Here is a 19,975-nt window from a genome sequence, read left to right on the forward strand (position 1 = left end):
TTGAACTTTTGCAATGCCAATTCATTCTGCCCTTTAGTCTCCGTTTCCTTCTTCTCACTCAACTCAATCTTCGTATTTGACATATCTCCTATAAGAATTTTGAGATTGGAACTCATTCGATCAAGCCTCTCATTTGTGACTTTCATTTCGTGCTTCAACCGATTCAGTCCCATCCGAAGCACTTTAGTGGAGATATCTTGATCCTTTTTCTCATAAAATTTCTTCTCCTCAATCTTATTCCACCTATCCTTGCACCATGGGATGTAGGGTGTAGATGGCCTCATTTCCTCAAAGAAACCTTTCTTCTTCTCCTTCATGTGTTTGATATCTCTCTTAATATGACCAATTGGGAACATCATAGCGGGCTTGAGATCTTGAAGCTTCTGCATCTTCTTGAACTCACATCGGAACTTCTCTAGCTCCCTTTCTTTTTCCTTGAGCTCTCGATCCTTCTGTCTTAGATCTCGTCCTTCTTTTTCATCATATTCTCCATCTTTACCTTCTCAACTTGTAGCTTCTTTATCATCTCTTGCATCTCTTGCAGTTTCTTTTCACGACTACTTGTTGGCATTGTTAGTTGCTTCTTCAAGTTCTCCCTTGGCTTGCTCTTATTCGAGGTCGTGATAGAACCTGTCGAATCATCCAACTCAATTATACAAGCAGTTGCAAGCTCTTCTCGTTCCTTCAATGCAACATGCGCTTGAAAGTCCCATTCTTCTTCGCTTTCAATCTCCTTCTTGCAAGTAGTGATGACATTTCCTTCTTCTCGCCTGTACCAATAGAATCTGGCAATATGTCCTACCTTGCCACAAATGGAGCATCGTTTGCTACGCCTTTTGTTGCTCTTATCTTCGTCGTCGCTGTTGTCACAATCTTGATGAGCTCCCCCTGGCTGATAACCCTTCTCTTCTGGTTGCCTCCGCCAATCTCCATGATTTTTCCATGGTTTGCCATCTCTTACACCTGCTTTATTTCTATTCTGGCCCTTGAACCCTTTTTTATTACTGAAGAGGGCACTTTCATCCTCCTTAATTGAGACCTTAGGGATTTGTTTATCTAAGGCCTCTTGATTGGCCAATATATTTTCCAACTCTGTTAGAGTTGGCTCATTTGTCCATCCACGGGTGGCCATAATAATACCATTATATTCCGGCCTTAACCCGTGAATTATTATTCTTCTCATTCTTGTCTCAGAGATAGCATTCTGAGGATCTAATTTTGAAATTTCTTCACAAATAGATTTAACTTTAGAAAAGTTTTGATTTATCGTAATGCTTTGTTGTGAGATTGAGAGGAGCCCGTTCTCCAAGCATTGTAACTTGGCATCGTTTTTCCTCGCAAACAGCGTCGCCAAGCTATCCCAGGCCTCCTTCGAGGTCTTTGCACTCTTTATGTGCTGCAATAATTCATCTTCAATAGTCACGGCAATAACGTAAAAAGCCTTACCTGACTTGACGTTCCACTTTCTTAATTCACTATCATTTGTGGGTGGTGTGGTGTTGTTGCCACCAGCGATATCCCATAAATCTTGTCCAAGCAAATAATACTGCATGCGAGTACTCCAATTATTATAATTAAAGTCGTTGAGCTTCTCCATCCCATTCACCAGACTCAAGAAATCCACCATGGTGACTTGAGTATAATGCCCCGCACTATATCTGGTCCCAGACCAACCGACTTCACAATCCCAGATTGTGCACTGATAGAACTCTAATGTACTCCGCTTCTTCGCTCCTTGGTTCGACGACCCCTGACCGACTTGCTCACTTACAATGGTCCCCGACCACTGTTTTCGCACGACCTCTGAGGACCTGCTCTGATACCACTTATTGAGAAGCAAGTGCATGTACAAGTAAAATAATTACTTTTATTATAGAACAATATTACAACTCTTTATTCTATCACTCTCTCACAACAACTCATTGTACTTGCTTTCCTACTCACTCACAACCCTCACACGAACACAATTCTTGCACACACCCACTCACTCTCTATCACTCTACACTCACGTCACCTACTCCACCCACTCACACACTCACGTACACACTCCACTCACACTTCACAACACTCTTGCACAAGACCCCCTACACTCTACACAACATCCCCTTACACTTTCACTTCAAGAGACAACAGCCCCTATTTATAGGATGTAAAGTCGGTACATCCACTGACTTCCCACACCATCTTCTTTCTATTATTTTATTGCAACTTGGGTCAACAATTGCGGCTGAGGAATCGTCTGGAGAGAGGGAGAGAAATCCGGAGGAGTAATGAGAGAGAGAGATCTAGAGAACTCTAGGAGAGAGAGAGAGGCGGTGCTTTTTCAACATAAAGTGCTCATAAGCATCTGTAATATGTTAGACCGAGATCCATACACAGATAAAGGCCTAGTATCTAAAAAAACCCTTAACTTTAACTCTATCTCCAATTCTTTCCTAAATTTTTTTTCATCTCATAAAAAACCCTCAACTTTTGATTAAATCTCAATTTTACCCTAAACTTTTTTTTTTTGTCAATAAAAAATCACAAACTTTAGATCTAGTCATAATTTTGCCCTAAACTTCTTTAAAAACCATAAACTTTTATTTGAGTGTCATATCTACCTCCATTAATATTCCGTCCAAAATCACCATTAATGGTGTGACATTTCTGCACCATTGCTCTAGTTTTTCCCAGGATTTCAGATTTAAGAAGACATCTTTTGGAGATGAATTTCCACATTCACCCAAATGATGTCTTCTTAGATATGAAATTTAGGTAAAAATTAGAGCAATTAATCCTAACCAATAATTTAGTCATAAACCTTTTATTGATGCCAAATTAGTCATACATATTGACTTGATGCCAATTGAGTTTTTCTAGCTAATTTTGGTTAATTTTGCTGATGTGGGCATCGGTCAGCTTACATGGCACATTGGTGCTAGTGTAGACGAGTTTTAATAATATTTCATATATATTTTTTCAATTTTAATTTCCTTTTATCTATTTTTTTTTTTCCCACTTCTCTTCCTTCTTCCTCCAATCAGTCGCTAGTTAGCGATTGGCTAGAGGCAAGGTCGACCATGACCTCGCAGCCCTCGGCAAACTTGCCAGCTTGTCAAGGGCCATGAGGTGTCCTCACATTGGGCTGGCGAGGGGCAAGCTTTATTGGCCATGGGTGAGTCTCGATCTTGTCAGATCTGGCAATTAGGATTGAGCTTCTTCAATTGTTTTTAAGAGTCTTTCTTCCATTTCACTCGGGGATTTATTCAATCTCTTGTGCTTGAGAGTCTTCCATCTTTCACAATTGAAGAGCTCATGCTCAAGACACTCAAATTGTTTGCACTTAGGAGTTTTCCATCTCTCGATTATTAAGAGAAGTGTTAGTGGGGATAGATATAAGACTCAACTAAAAATTGATGTTATAAAAAAATTTATAATAGGATTGGGATTAGACCTAAAGTTAGTGACTTTTTATTAGACAAAAAAAAAAAAGGTTTAGGATAGAATTGGGATTGAAAGTTAAAGGTGAGGGCTTTTTAGGGTAATTGAAAATAAAGAAATAAGGGGAGAGCAAGCCACCTTAGGAATATCTCTAGTAGGTTGGATTTTATCCAAACAATCTTTTTAAAACAAGACAATAATAAAGGAGGAGGGAACACAAAACATTATTAAACATCACCCACCCGTGGACAATTGTGTTGGTATTTGTTCTATCATACTTCGATGTGGTCAAGAGTTCGAATCCCCACATTGCTAGCGATTTAAGTGGGGGACCCTAGCGGTGGATTACTGGGCCAGCTTCCCCCAAGGTATAGTCATCCAAATAGCTTCGGCGAGGTTTGCCGGTGCCACCGAGGGCCGTGTGACCCGACTAGCGTAAGTGAAAGGGGGCTCAGGCAGATCCTCGATTATATATATATATTATTAAACATCCAGGAATGCAGGAAATTGAAGCAAGTACTATTCTCTTATGAAAAGAATCCCATTCCAATCTATACCAAGCTTTAGCAGGATCCGCTTTGGGGAGCATCGTACCAGTCTTGCCAATTTTTCAGCTCATGGAGTGGACAATTTTCTTGGACAATGATGACGGTATCAGCACCTCTTCTGTCCGGTACAAAACAGCTTGTAACGATAAGAGAAAATTGTCTAGTTTTGGGAATGAGCACCACCAAGGTTTGATTCAAGCATTTTGAGAAATGCCAAGAAATAGCAATAAAACATATTTTCGTAATTTGTTGAAGGTCATTCCCGGCATTAGGAGGATTACGGGTCCCTTCTTCTATACTATATAAAGTCAACTTTCACATTTGGTATGTACTTTTCATTTGATCAAAACACCCTTATCTCATTAAATATAGAAAAGAGTGAAAGAGAACATTGTCTCATCATCAATTATTAAAGTTCGGAATTTTTGGACGGTTAGTTAACAAATTTACTATTTTTATGAGCATATGTCTTCATGTTTGAAATTCAGTGCACATATATTTTGCTTAAAATCATTGAGCTCCATATTGAACGGAGCGCAGGTCATTAAGGGGGTGCATGATAACTAAAATTTATGTTCCAAAAATAATTTTTCTATTCCAGACCTGTTTCTGGAATAGAAACCTGTTTGATAAACCTACTGAGTTTTTCTATTTCTGGAATAGATTTATATTCCAGAAATTGATTTGGAAGAGAAATCAAAAATAATTTCTCCTACTAAACCCTAATTTCGGTGAGTCCTCCCTCATCTCCTCTATGTCTCTGCCTCCTCCTCCTCATCCGCCTCTCCTCATTTTATTAAAAATGAAAATAAATAAAAATAAAATATTCATTTTATTCATTTAAAAATAAAAAAAATAAATTTTTTCATTTAAAAATAAAAATAAAAATAATTTTATTCATTTAAAAATAAAAATAAAAAATTATTTTTTATTTTAAAAATAAATTTATTTTTTATTTATTATTAAAATAAATTTATTAAAAATTTATTAAAAATAATTTATTTATGATAAATAAAAATAAATTTAGTAAATTTATTTTTACTTGCCTTGAGTGTTTTGCCAAATAAATTTATTTTTATTTTTTATTTTTATTTATTTTAAAATAAATTTATTCATAAAATAAAATAAAATAGAATAAATAAAATAAATTTATTTTTAAGGATATTTTTATTTTAAAATAAAATGATATTTTTTATTTTATTTTTTTTATTCTTTATTTTTTTTACTAAATCATTTTTATTTTTATTTTTTATATTAAAGGTCGTCATTCGTCGCCGTAAAAATGTCCGAAAGAAAGAAATTTTGTGTCGTTATCAAACGAATTTTATTTTTAAGTATAAATTTTGTATCGTTATCAAACGGTTATTTTTGCTCAAAAACTCTTCTAGAAATAAAAATCGAAAAATCTATTTCTTTTCTAGAAATTATTTCTAGAACAGAATGGTTGTCATGCGCGCCCTAATTTTACCGGCAATTCAAAAGAAATTAAGGGAAAAATTTTAAAAGCACATGTGAAGATATAATAAAAATGCAACTCATATCTATTTCTAATCCAACTTATCATAAATCTTGCCACAATCAATCTTGACATGTATATATTTTTAGCAAACCATTTTTAAAACTTAATTTTCCACTTTTTATACTCATATTAAACAAGACGGGTTCTGAAAATAATACATTTTAATAACTAGTGCTTCAAATTTCCATACAGCAAATTCAATTATCACTAAAAATCCCACTCCTTGATATGTAGGTATTTTGTATTGCTTATCATGAGATATTAATAGTTTCAAACTTGGATAAATTTTTCTTCATCAAATCAACAAATTCTACATATAAATATATAATATTAATTTATATACATTGTCCGATAAAGTCTCTCGCTGATGTAGAGCTCTATTCTACCGCCATGGTAGCTTCACCCAAAACCCTCGTCAAACCCTTCATCTTTTTCCACGAGATGCGCTTCTCGATTCTGTTCTCCCGTTACTCAATCCCCTAATTAAATCGTATCTCTCGCTTTGTTGTGCTACCCAGTCATCCCAATCATCTCTTCCGATTTGCCGCACCCCTTATTTTCGCTTCTCCCCTTCATGCATGGCGTCCGATAGTCCCAATTTGGTTGCCATTTCTCTTCGTTGACGGTGATTTGGTCTTCACCACCTTTGCGATTATGGAACCGACAGGCGACAATCAGGATCCTCGTCTTACTGCTTTGTGCCACCGAATGGGTCGCCTCTGGAATCCTCAGGAAATTGAAGACTGGAATGACCTGACATCTCCGGCACAAATAGATGAATGTAAGTTAATGCTCATAGGTAGAGTACCCTCTGCTCCCTCACTGAATTTACAAGCTTTCCAGTCTACGATGCAACGGGTTTGGAGGATTTATGATGCAGAAATTACTTTACGTGAGGGAGATTTCTATGTAGCTAAATTCCAATCAGAAGATGATAAAATTAAAGTTATCTCTGGGGGTCCCTGGTTGTTCTCTCGGCATCTGGTCATTTTCAAACCGTGGGTTCCCGCTACACCGCTTCATTGTTATGACTTCTCTACATGCGCGTTTTAGGTACACATATATGGACTGCCTTTGGAATGGTATTCTGATGACATGATATCCTGAGCTGTACAATCTGTAGGGAAGGTCCTGGAAGTCAGATTAGATGCTAAAGAGGGTACAGCATTGAAATCAGCAAAAGCCCGTGTTGATATAGATCTCAGACAACCTCTCAAGCAAGGAAAGCTAATTAGAGTTGCTGACAAACTACTTTGGCTTGACTTTCGTTACGAACGACTCCTCCATTTCTGTTATTCGTGTGGGAAATTAGGACACTATGCTACGTATTGCCCAGATATCCCGTTTACTGATGCTAAAATGGAAGGGAAAGAGAAAATGGCTTATGGCCCCTGGCTAAAGGCTGAAGTAAAGGAATGCAGCCCATATTGGAAGACCTTTTATGAGGACAATCAACTTATCGAGGAGGAGATAGTACCAGAAACTCCTCCAACAGCCCTGCTGCCTCAAAACCTACGCACCACGTCTGCGTCAGCAAGTGACAACCAGCAGCCAATACCTGCACCAGAACAGACAATTGAGGTTCAGTGTACTGAGATTTCTCCCCTTGTAGTGGCCCATCATCAGCATCCATGTTATGATATTTATGCCATCCAACCTCATATGACTACAAACTATAATGCTACCAGTATGCGTCTCGTTGAAATACAAACAATCAAACACCAGGCAACAGCTACGTCAAGTCATGGGAAAGTCAAACATACCAGAGTTACTACTACAGCAGGCGCAACTAAGAAGGCTAAGCGCTATACCCCGTATGAGACCCGTAGCCCGGTTGAAGGGGTGATCGATGATAGCACGTTGTTAGATACTCCTGTACTGTTGGCTCTTAAGGCAAACCCATGGGCAATGGCGGCTGGCCCTAAACAGTCGCCGCAAGACAAATGAAGCTTATAAGTTGGAACTGCCAGGGGTTGGGCTCCCCCTTGACAGTTCGTGCCCTCGTGACCCTAGTGGCCAAAGAAAAGCCCAATGTTGTATTTTTGATGGAAACAAAAAATAGAGAGGAAGTGATCACCCGTCTTAAGCGCCGTTTGAAATTTAGTCACTCTTATATTGTAAATCTAGCAGGTATTGCAGGTGGGCTAACTCTTCTGTGGCAAGATGATATAACAGTCACTATGTTTCAATCTTCGCAAGATTTCCTTGACTTCTTTTGTATGGACTCTAACTGTAACACCTCTATGCGCATCACGTGTATCCATGCACCTGCTGCGCTTCACCCTCGTCTTTCTTTTTGGAATGTTCTTAGACAGATTGCTACTACAAATACCCTACCTTGGGTCTGTCTTGGAGATTTTAATGAAGTAATGTACTCATGGGAGAAGGTTAGCAGGCGACCAGCTGATGCTCATCGGATGAATTCTTTTAGGCAGGTTGTACAGGACTTTGCACTTATGGACATGGATAGTAAAGGCTGTGCGTTTACTTGGTCCAATAACAGAGTAGGGGCTGATTATGTGAAAGAAAGACTTGATCGGGTTTTTTTGTACTTATGACTGGCATATAGTTTTCCCAGAAACTGAGGTGGTTGCACTTCCTGCAGTGGGCTCTGATCATAGCCCTTTAGTTTTAACTACTAAGGTCAGCCTGAGGCGTCGTCATAAATTTTTTACTTTTGAGCTTTTTGGTTACAAGAAGGTGACTATGGTTCAATTGTTGATCAATCTTGGAAGTTCCAGCCATGGTACTACTAAGACTCTTCCTCAACGCCTCAAACAAGTTTCAATTGCACTTAGTAAATGGAGTCGTCAAAGGTTCTCTCCAGCCATAAACCAAATAGCTAACTATCAACTACAGCTTCAGGATATCATCAACCAACCACAGCATCAATATGATAAAAGGGCTGAAAGCAAACTGAAGGAAGAAATCTATAAGTTATGGCAGCAAGAGGAGCAATTTTGGGCCATGCGCTCGAGAATCAGCTGGCTTACATGGGGCGACAAAAACACCAAGTTTTTTCATGCTACGACTATTCAACGATGGCAACGAAACATAATTCGTTTACTCCGAGATGGTGACCAGGTATGGGTTAGGGAAGACAGTCTTTTGAAAAATATGACTATGCAATACTTTTATGATTTGTATTGATTAGTTGGTCCTAGAGATTTTCAGCCGATTATTGCACAATGTTAGCCAATAGTCTCCTCTACTATGAATGACTTATTGATAGCGGCCGTCACAGAAGATGAGATCAAGGCAGCCGCCTTTCAACTTGGACGCACAAAAGCACCCGGACCTAACGATTTGAATGGTCTTTTTTACCAAACTTATTGGAACACTTTGTGTGATGATTTTATCCCCCTTATACAACAGTTTTTTTCTCTCAGGGGTTATGCCTTTAGCTCTAAATCAGACCATTATTACCCTGATCCCCAAAGTTTCAAAACCTGAAGTTTAGATCAGTACTGCCCTATTAGTCTGTGCAATTATGCTTATAAAATTATCTCAAAAGTGATTGCAAATAGACTTAAGCCTTGGCTCCCTGAATTGATATCCCCTTAGCAGAGTGCTTTTGTTAGTGGTCGTCAAATTCAGGATAATATTCTCATCGTTCAAGAAGTGCTACATCAGTTGCGCACTAGGAAAAGCCAGAAGACTTTCCATGCAGTTTTAAAGATAGACATGAAAAAAAGCTTATGACCGGGTGGAATGGGATTTTCTAGAGGCTTATTTACTAAAGTTGGGATTTCATCTTATTTGGGTTAGATGGGTCATGCAATGTATTACCACTGTGTCTTACAGTGTGCGATTTAATGGTGAACAACTACCCTTCTTCCAGCCGACCCACGGTATTCGACAGGGCGATCCCCTTTCCCCTTATTTATTTATCCTTCTAGCTAACATGTTATCGACTATGATTAGTCAGGCTATCAACATGGGAAACCTCAAAGGAATTAGGCTCAATAGGTGGTGTCCTGTCCTATCTCATCTATTCTTTGCTGATGATGCAATTTTCTTTCTAGAGGCCAAACTACAGGAATGTCTAAATCTTGCCAATATTCTCAACCAGTATTGTTTGGCTACAGGACAGGCGATCAATCGAAACAAGTCTGGGATCTATTTCTCTAAGGTTTGTCCTTTACATTTACAACACAATTTAGCTAATGCCTTGAGAGTTCCAATTCTTCTTCAGACTGGCAAATATTTGGGAATCCCCTCGGATTGGGGACGATCTAAGAAGGAAATGTTCACTTGGATACTTGATCGCGTGAACAAAAAATTAGAAGGATGGAAAGAAAGACTCATATCTAAGGGGGGAAAGGAAGTTCTTATCAAAGCTGTGGTCCAGGCGATCCCACAGTTCGCTATGTCTATCTTCAAAATCCCGAATTCCATTTGTATAGCTATTGAAAAGAGAATTGCACGCTTCTGGTGGCAGAATGACTCTTCAAAATCAGGCATTCACTGGACACAATGGGAGTACCTAAAGGGTAGTAAATTTGAAGGTGGTCTCGGCTTTCAGGACCTATTGCACTTCAATAAAGCCCTACTAGGGAAACAGGCTTGGCGACTGCATCAAAATCCAATGGCTCTATGGAGCCAGCTTTTCAGAGGTATTTATTTCCACTCAACGGACTTTCTTAATGCTGCTAGAGGCTCTAGGCCTTTTGGGGATGGCAGGGTCTTTTACTAGGTCGGGATTCCATTAGTCACGGTTTCCGTTGGTCAGTAGGTGATGGCTGAAAAATCAGAATAAGAGAAGATTGTTGGCTGCCCAAAGGAGTTCTAGGAGGTCCAGCTAACCAAGATGAACCTTTTAAGGTTGCTAATCTGGTTGATCCCAACACAAACAGCTGGAATTTCTCTGTTATTAATGAACTATATGATTCTCATACAGTGCAGGAGATACTCGCAATCCACGCCAGCCCCTCACATACTGAGGATAAGCTGATTTGGACAAAATCTATTCATGGAGAATATACGGTTAGAAGTGGTTACCAATATTTGAGGCAAACTGCACTAGATCAAAGTCCGCCTCAAGTTTCGCCTGCTCACACTCTCCCTCAAGCATTATGGAAACATATTTGGAAACTACAAGTAGCCCTTAAAGTTAATTTTTTTATTTGGGCCTTATGCCATAATGTTTTACCCACCAGAGATAACCTGTTCCATAGGCATATTACTTCAGACTCGATTTGCCCTCTCTGTCAGGATACCCTACCTGAAACAGCAACCCACCTGTTCCTATTCTGTCCAAAAACAGTCCCTATTTGGTCCATGCTAGCTCAACATATGCACATTCATATACACACTACGCACAGTATAGAACATTGGGTAGCAGCTCACATACTTAAACAACAGAACACACCTGATTCAGCTACACTTGCTTATGTTCTTTGGAATCTCTGGAAAGCGAGGAATCACTTTATTTTCCATCATCAGCATCTGAATCCACGCCGGCTTATGGACTCCGCACTGATACATGCTCGATCAGTTGTGTTATCTTCTCCTTCTTTTGCAGCACAAGCGCAACAGCGGATCAGTGGTGGCAAACTATGGAGACCACCTGAACAAGACTCACTCAAAGTTAATTTCGATGGGGCTTTTGATCCACAATCTACAAGCGGCACAATCGCCTCTATTTGCAGAGATCAGCGAGGTACCTTGCTTGATGGACTTACCCGGATGATCACTGTTTCTTCGCCGCTGCAGGCCGAGTTTATGGCACTATTGCTCACTCTTCGCCATCTGCAACAAATGGGTAGACAGCAAAATAAACTCATCCTCGAATCGGATAGTTTGATTTTGGTGGAAGCGATGAATGAACTTACCTTGCCGCCGTGGGAGGTTCGTTCGGTTTTTGTAGAGGCTCAATTCCTGCTGAGAAGTTTTCCCTGCACTAGGGTTGTTCATTGTCGAAGGGGGGCTAACCGTGTAGCGGATTGGGCCGCAAAACTTCATCGAACTGGGGCTCTCTCTGATGCGTGGCCCATATCCCCTCCCCCTCTAATATTAGATCTGTTAATTGCTAATATTTTAGGCGCACGATGTAATCCTTAGTTTTAATGAATATAATTATGTTTTCTGTCCAAATATATATATAATATTAATTTGTTATACTAAGTGGATTTTCAATTAAAAAAATTCATGCTGTTATTTTTAATATTCATTTTACTTTAGTGTCATGGAAAATGGTTTTTTTTTTTTTTTCCTGATTTTAAATTTATCAATCACATTCAAAATGAGCTACGAAAATTTGTTTGAAAATTTTTTCTCTGCTTCTCCATTTCTTCGAAGCAAAAAATAGAACTACATAGACTATAGGTAAGCTGTCAAATTTCGTTTTTTGATTTGTTAATTCCATCGTATCATTTTGCTAAGGGTGCGCATGACAAAATTTCTGGAACAGAAATTGATTTCTGGCCAGAAATTGATTTCTCAATTTTATTTCAAACCGAGAAGCTAAAAATTTTAGCTTCGATTTATTCTTCAAATCTATTTCGGAATAGAAATCTGTTTTAGAAATAGAGAAATCAAATTGCGTTATCAAACGGTTTGTTCCAAACCTGTTCCAGGGGAAGCAGAGAAATAGAGAAATCAAGAAACAGAAATTTTGTTATGCGCAGCCTAAGTAGATTCAAGTATTAATAGCAACTTTACTTAATGGGTAATACTTAAATTAAAAAGTGATTAATTATATTTAAGATATATCATGAAAGGTTGTGAAAAGTGTTCATTTCATTAATGAGCACATGAAAAAATAACAAGAATATATGAAAAATAAATAAATTCTTGAACATTCGGTCTATTTAGGAAAAACACGTAAGTTTGTGAATGAATAAGAAGAATTAACTCACGAAAGATGATATTAAAGATTCAAAAAGTATGAGAGAATTAAGGATTTTATTATTTTAGAGATTGGCTCTCAATTTATGCATTTCTTTTTCCTCTTAATAAATTCTTGAATCTTTTATTTTTTTTACTAAAGTAGTTGTAAAACTTTTCTAAGCAAGTAATTCTGGCTCTAAATCGAGTTAGCAGGAGCTAACTTGTTCTTGAGTTCCACTCCCATCGGACATGATCAAACCGCTTGACAAAAGTTGCGTTTTAATAAGATAATTTATATAAGTTCAAAGATTTAATGCGAGAAATTAGAAATTGAAGCACTTAATTTGAAAAATTGTGCAAATTGGGCAATCAAAAGTGGATTTTTGCCTTTGATATTTTATTTCTAACCACATTTTTGCCCTTTATTTAGATTTTACTATTTCAATTAGTTTATTATTATCAATACAAGCTTTCTCTAATATTTAATGGTAAAATTTCAAGGTTGAAATCATCTTTCGTATGTATTATATTTTACAGAGAAACCAAAAAAGGTAAATCAAAAGTAAATGCCTATAATTATATGGTGACGACTCGATAATTTTTAACATGACATGTCAGTCAAATGTATAATTTCATAAATAGTCCAGAGAGCCGGTCCGAACACAAATTTTCATTAATTATAAAAGGGATATAGTAGTGTGGTCAAACATTATGATTTTTGAACATGTTTCCTAAGAATAATTCAAATCACCTTTTTTTCCTCCTAAACTTTTCTTTTCTGTACACAGCGCACGTGCAACTCACGTGGACAGGGGCTTTGAAGAGGGTTTAAGGAGGTGAACCCCTCCTTGCTTCTTCTTCTTCCTGTGTATTATAAACCAAGAAATGGTTAAACCCCTGCGCAATTCCTGCTCCTTCCCATGGAGGAGCTAAAACCTCCATGAAACTCCACCAAACCCCTCCTCTCCATCTCCCCACCAGACCCACCTTCGAATCTTTAAGCTCCCCGCCGCGCCGCGGTCCCCGCCATGACGTCCCTCCGCCCCAAAACCCTCCTCCTCTCCCCGCCCCCCCTCCTGTTCCTGAGGATCTCCCGCTTCTCCCCGTGGCCTTCCCACGACCCGCGTCCGCATTCCCCGCAGAACCCGCCGCCGAGGCGGGACGACGACCGGTCCCGCGGCGTCAGGGTCTCGGTGTGGTGGGACTTCGAGAACTGCAACTTGCCGGCCGGCGTCAACGTGTTCAAGGTCGCGGCCTCCATCGCCGCCGCGGTCAGGGCGAGCGGGATCAGGGGCCCGATTCAGATCACGGCCTTCGGCGACGTGCTGCAGCTCTCGCGGTCGAGGCAGGAGGCTCTGTCGGCCACCGGAATCAACATGACCCATGTACCAAATGGTCTGTTTCCCCTTCCCATTCTTGATATTGGTTTCGGACATTGTCTGCGCCACTCGAGCTGTCTAGTTTGCTTAAAACTTCTGTTGTGTGATTTTGGTGCCAATTGTTTGTGGACACTAAAGTAGCAAGGCTTTTCATATATTTATTGATGAATATTCTATCTGCCAGTTCGTGGTCCTGTAAATTATTATGCAACAGGGTTGATTTGGTACTAGTTGGCTTATGACGAATGGGAATAGTGGATTTTTGTAACTTCATCCTACGAGGATGACATTTGTAGATTGTGTGTCGAGAATTGATGCAATTAGTGGAGGTTCCTCTTTTCTATCTTTCAATCTGAATTTATCCTTTCTGTAACCATTTGGACTGGCAGGTGGAAAGAACAGTGCTGATAGGTCTCTCCTTGCCGATCTCATGTACTGGGTATCACAGAATCCTCCACCAGCGCATCTGTTTCTGATATCTGGTGACAGAGATTTTGCCAGCGTTTTGCACAAGTTAAGAATGAGCAACTACAACATACTTCTTGCTAGTCCGGAAAGTGCCCCCCCTGTTCTCTGCAGCGCTGCTAGTATAATGTGGCATTGGAATTCTTTGGTTAAAGGGGAAAACCTTATGGGAAAGCATTTTAATCAGCCTCCTGATGGTCCATATGGTTCTTGGTATGGTCATTGCAAGCTTCCTCTTGAAGACCCTTTTACGGTTACTGAACAGCCTCGCTTGGCGAGTGAGATCTTGCCTCGCCCAGTTCCTCAGGCAGTCATGAGGCAAATTTGGAGATTAGTAAGGTCAAATCCGAAAGGCATTTCGATTACAGAACTGCGTGCTGAGTTGGGAAAAACTAATTTGCATTTAGACAAGGACTTGTATGGATACAAAAAGTTCTCACAATTCCTTATGTCTATGCCGCACATCATAAAGCTTCATCACCAAGGTGATGGGCAATTTTTGGTGCAGGCAGTTACCAAGAAACCTCAGTCATCATTAAACTCCACTGTGGATCCGTCTACAAGGTCCATAAATGAAAGTGGAGAGGAGGGATGCACAAGTTTGGATGCGGATGATGAGTTCATGCATGCCAAAAGAGCTGCTGTCGAGAAATTACCACCATCTGAGCTGAATATGGATCTGACTTTGTATAAGGAACCACATCGGACTTCTCCTGATGCACGTGTGGCAGTACCTCCTAAACAGGCCAATGAGCAACATTTAGTTGATAAGGAGACCCGTGAGGTGCCAACTACACATACTGCATTATCTGAAGTCACAAATTCAGATGCAGATGAGGAGTTAATGCAGGCCAAAAGAGCTGCAACCGAGAAATCACCACCACCTCCACCTAATATGGATGTGACCTCAGATGAGGCACAACAGAGGCTTTCTCCTGATGAACCTGTGGCCTGTGCATCTCAGCGAGAGTCTACATCTGTAGTTGGTCTTTTCAAAAGGTTTTGGAAAAGATGGTTTGGCGTCAAGGATAGCAGTTCAAATAAGAATAATGTCAAAATGTCAGACTGCACTGCTTCCCATCTCTCCAAAGAAATGATTAATGGTGCACTTGAAGAATGTTCTACTCCTAGCGATGATTCAGTTGAGGTAAAAGACAAAGAAAAATGTCCGACCCAGGTTGCGGCGCCAAAATGTCCACCATCATCAGTGTCAACTAGCAATCAGTCAGCTCAGATGGAGAAGGGTGCCTCGAGAATGGAAACTTCGGCTGACAAATGTAGTCCTTTGCCCGATGATACTGGAATGCTGGAAGAGACCGATAGTTACTCAACAAAGGGCAACATTGATACACTTTGGAGTGACGTGAAATCATCTCTGAGTTCACCCAAAGGATCGGCAACTGTCGGCAAGTCTAAGACCAGGTTAATGCATTTACTGATCTGTCATCATTAACATGCCTCATCATGATGACAGTCTGTTAGCCTGCATATTTACCTTTCCAATTAATTTCTTGGATCCTCTTATTGCTATAATCAGTATTGTATGTTGTTTTACTAGTGCTGACAATTAACAACTCCCAAATTTTGAAAGATGTCCTGTGAGTCTATTTTTATTTTCTTGTCAGTTTCTTTTTGGATTTTGAGATGTTTAGCAAACAGGTCTTTGAAAGGGCCTTTTGTCCTCTTGACTTAATGCTATCAGATATCATTTTAGATAAGATAATTGAACAAATGAGCCTGATGACTTGCAGCCCAGGAGTAGCAATAACATGTCCTTTTTAAGAAGAACAGCGTGATTTATGTGGTCTCTTTTGTTTTACCTGTGACTAATCCATTCTGGTTTTGAACTTGAATCATCTTAGATAAAAACAGATAATTTTGTTTGACTGATTCAAGATTTAGTGATGGTTTTTATATGGCTTTCTTTCATGAGGATGAATTGCAAAATGATGAGGAAAGGAGAAACCTGCCATTGTCTTTTCAGTGGTCTTTTCTATGATTTTTCTCAGTATAAAATTGTTTTCCCTCAAAACTTATATCTCATCTGAACATTTATTCTTGCAAGAAAAAGTGATAGTCAGACTCTCACACTGTTCATTTTTAAAGCCAGAAGAGAAATGGCACAAAATCTGCAAAAGGACAGAGTGCCAGCTGCAAAATCTCTCCAAGAAGATGATCTTGTCCAATTTGTTGATCTGTTGAAGGGGCAGAAATCTGTTGAAGAAGACCTATCTCAAAACCTGCTTTTTCAACCTGCTGAACATTGTTCCCATGCTTCAAATCGGCTGAGCTCTGTCTTTCAGAGGAATCCCTCATTGCACACGGAATTACAGAGGCCTTTTCAGCATATCAGCGAGAAAAACATTCAGAATACTGACGCTGGAGTTTCTCCCCACGTTCTTAATAAGATACCCAATGACCAGTCGAGAAATAAGATCTTAGCTGACTGTCAGAAACTTGTAAATGAGATACTGAAGGAGTATCCTGGAGGATATAATATCCACCATTTCAAAAAGCTGTTCCTTGAGAAGCATGGTTATCCTCTTGATCCACAGAGACTTGGTTGTGAAAAACTGACATCCGTTTTAGAGATGATGGCCGGAGTGACAGTTGAATCTACTCATATTTATCCTGCTGGCAAAGCCTTAAAATGTCGAAAGATGGAAAGTGCCCATCCCAATGTTCATCAAAGTGATCCCTTTGGCTCAGTGGGTAGTTTGGATATTGGATCGCCCAGTTCATCAAAGAAGAATGATTGTGTTGATTCTCTGTGGGAGGAATTGGTGCCCGTTGCTGATGAAGTTTCCAGCAGAACTGACCTTAAACCAGGACATTTTACTAAAGGAGAGGCTGTTGATGTTGATTACAGTCCTGACCTCTCGGATAGCGACTTTTTAGAATTAGAAGATAATATTAATGAATCTGGAGAAGAAGCGGTTGGAACACAGAAGGAGGACACGGTTCACTCCTCACCATTTGAAGAAGTGATCAATTCGTATTACACCAGCAAGAAAAGTGACAGTGAGAGGGACGAGTTGACTAGTACGGATGACATGTCTGATTCTTCCTCTGATACGGTGCAACCATCCACTCCATCACGAGGTACGCAGGGCGAGGCTTCCTCTCAATGTAGCAATGGAAAGAGAAGGCTTGGAAAGAGCTATAGTTTTGTCGCAGACCCAGATCAGAAGGTCGAAAGCAGGGCATTTTATGACATTTTGGATTGCTTGGATAAGTCGAAGGAGTCGAGAATGCATGGCTGAAAGAGGTATTAGAGGCTTTTAAATGGACTATTCATCTCTTGAGATTTTTTGGCAACTCTTTCTGGAGGATCGACTCGGCCTTTTGGCCAATGATGAGTCTCCGTTCGTCATCAAATGCACACATTGATCTTGTTCTGGATTATAGCTTGCTCACGAGGCAATGGAGGACTATACAAGGTCTACTCATTGCAACTTCTTTTTCCTTTTTTTGGTCGAATTACTCATTACAATTTGAGTTTCCTGAAAAAATCATGTCTCACCTCCATGTGTATCGACTTGCTGCGCACGGCGTTCTGTGGTGCTAGACTGAATTGATCACGGACTCTTTACCAGAATTTGGGCTTTCTGCTGGACCCGGTGTGGGTCTAGCAGAAGATGGCCTATTTAGTATTAAGGCTCCGTTTTATTCACGAATTCTTTTTCTAGGAAATTGGCAATGCTTCTGGCTTTTGGTTAAAATTTGAGAAATAATTGGAAAATATTTTCTATCTCAAATTCCATTTTATTGTTCTAAATACATATACACCATTCGGGCGTTGGTAACTTACACATGAGCAGCAAGGGAGCTAGGCATGTGCACTAGGATCCCAAGTCTAGCTTTGATAGGCCCTCACCTGGGCAAGGCCTCTTGGGTTCTGAGCGAAAGGGCAAGCATCAATCCTGCATCTACAAAAGCTGAATCCGAGATCTTAGTGCCCGTGCATGACTTCTTGCGGTCCCAGCCCGGGTCCACATAGGCCAGAACCGAGCCTCCAATGCCCATGCTCAGATCTTTGGCATCCAAGTTGTGACATCTAGAATTTTCTGTGTCTAATAATAATGCTTAGATTATAAAGTCGAGTATTATTTAGCTTATAATTCAGGTTGACATGTAGAGATCTTAGTGGACCGTTGATTTTGCAAGGTACGGAGGATGCGGAGGATGATTTCCTGCAAATATAACCTCCTTGAGTCCAACGTGTAGAAATTAAATTAATAAATGTTGATGTATATGTTGATAGTTAGAGTGATGTTTAATTAATTTACCGTCATCTTAGTTGTTATGGTTTTCATTATTCTAACTTTAGTTAATTAATATTTATCATAGCTCACTATTACTAATGATGCCTCACCCACTTGGCCGAAGAACTTCTTTCTCACAATGATCTGTTTTAACCATTTTCATTAAACCACATGATAAGCCACTTGTTTTCTTTTAAATAGCATGTAAGCCACTTGTTTCTCTTTAGATGGAAATACTCACATGCCTCTTGACACCTAAAAAGTAAGCTATCATTACCCTAACGCACTAGCCATCATCTCTTCTTTCATTTGGCCATGCATTAGACAAAGCTTTGCCACATGTAAATGCAACCTTCCACTTGGCTATGTATTAGATGAAGCCTTCTAAGCATACCACGCGTAGCTTTCGAACATTTATGAAGCCTTATAAGCACACCCATCATTTACTTCCAGTCATCACTTTAACCTTAGTAACATTAAACCAATTTTCACCTTAGATGTTTCAATCAACCTTCAATCTTCAACTTTCACTCTTGGATTTTCTCTATCAAGGGTCACAAGGTGATTAGGGCATTTGATTGTTCAAGTTTTATTCGAGGTTAGTGACAACTCTAGGTGGGTTTATCTACTCAGCACTTTTGATTTGGTCGCTTGTTGTGTGCAAATTTTAGTTTTGGTAAATTTGATGGTAAGTGTGAGCGGGTTCAATAGTGGTGCATTGAAATGTTATGATAATTTGTTTTGCTTTGATGAGTCATTATGTATTTAGTAGATTTTCTTAAGGTGTGGTAACATGTTGTCTATGAAAATAATGAATTCGGACTTGGAAATGTTATCTTTGTAATTTCATATTCAACCATGCTGGTAATATCTACCATGTAATCGCTGGAAATATCTACCTTATGCTCGCTAGTTAGATCCATCTTGTACCCATTGGCATATTCATTTTGTACTCGCTAAGAATATTCACCTGTTTGAATATATTCATTTATTTAATCAAATTCACTTTCTAAGTATATTCTTTTGTTTGAGTATATATTTATTTGTTTAATTAGATTCACTTTATGAGCATATTCACTTATCTGAGTCTATTCATTTGTCTGATCAAATTCACTTTCTAAGTATATTCATTTTTTTTTTTGTCCTACTCTACTCCTATTCTAATTATCACTTTTCAGACTTTTGCTATGCTTTCTTGTAGGGCATGAGAGTTGAAACCCATACTTGAAACTAAATCGTCCCAATCCCAATCCTCCAAGAAGGTGGGAATTCGAACCCCCACCTCATCCTTCCATGTTAGAAGAGTGGCTACTGGGGTAAATCCCAGTAATTAAATATATTCACTTGTTTGAGTATATTCATTTATTTGATCAAATTCACTTCCCAAATTTACTTACTGAATATGTTTACTTGTTTGATTATAGTCATTTGTTTAATCAAATTAACTTCCTGAATATACTAACTTGCTGAATATATAAACTTGTTTGAACAAATTTACTTCTTGAATTTCCTCACTAACTGAATTATATTCACTTATTGAATATA

General features: G+C 39.2%; 1 protein-coding gene across 1 annotated transcript; it reads left to right on the forward strand.

The window, feature by feature from the left end:
• The first annotated feature begins 13,199 nt into the window (after positions 1 to 13,199).
• On the forward strand, positions 13,200 to 17,842 carry LOC104418164. Its single transcript, XM_010029414.3, has 3 exons — positions 13,200 to 13,716; positions 14,090 to 15,587; positions 16,276 to 17,842. The coding sequence occupies exons 1-3, from the start codon at positions 13,350 to 13,352 to the stop codon at positions 17,426 to 17,428; spliced, it is 3,018 nt and encodes a 1,005-aa protein (XP_010027716.2). The 5' UTR covers positions 13,200 to 13,349; the 3' UTR covers positions 17,429 to 17,842.
• The last annotated feature ends 2,133 nt before the right edge of the window (positions 17,843 to 19,975 follow it).

This window comes from Eucalyptus grandis, chromosome 9 (assembly GCF_016545825.1).
Source record: "Eucalyptus grandis isolate ANBG69807.140 chromosome 9, ASM1654582v1, whole genome shotgun sequence".
Taxonomy (NCBI): Eukaryota; Viridiplantae; Streptophyta; class Magnoliopsida; order Myrtales; family Myrtaceae; genus Eucalyptus; species Eucalyptus grandis.

Coding starts and splice junctions, on each gene's coding strand:
- LOC104418164 (XM_010029414.3), top strand. CDS start 13,350: ATGACGTCCCTCCGCCCCAAAACCCTCCTCCTCTCCCCGCCCCCCCTC. Junction 13,717..14,089: donor CATGACCCATGTACCAAATG/GTCTGTTTCCCC, acceptor TTGGACTGGCAG/GTGGAAAGAACAGTGCTGAT. Junction 15,588..16,275: donor GTCGGCAAGTCTAAGACCAG/GTTAATGCATTT, acceptor TTTTAAAGCCAG/AAGAGAAATGGCACAAAATC.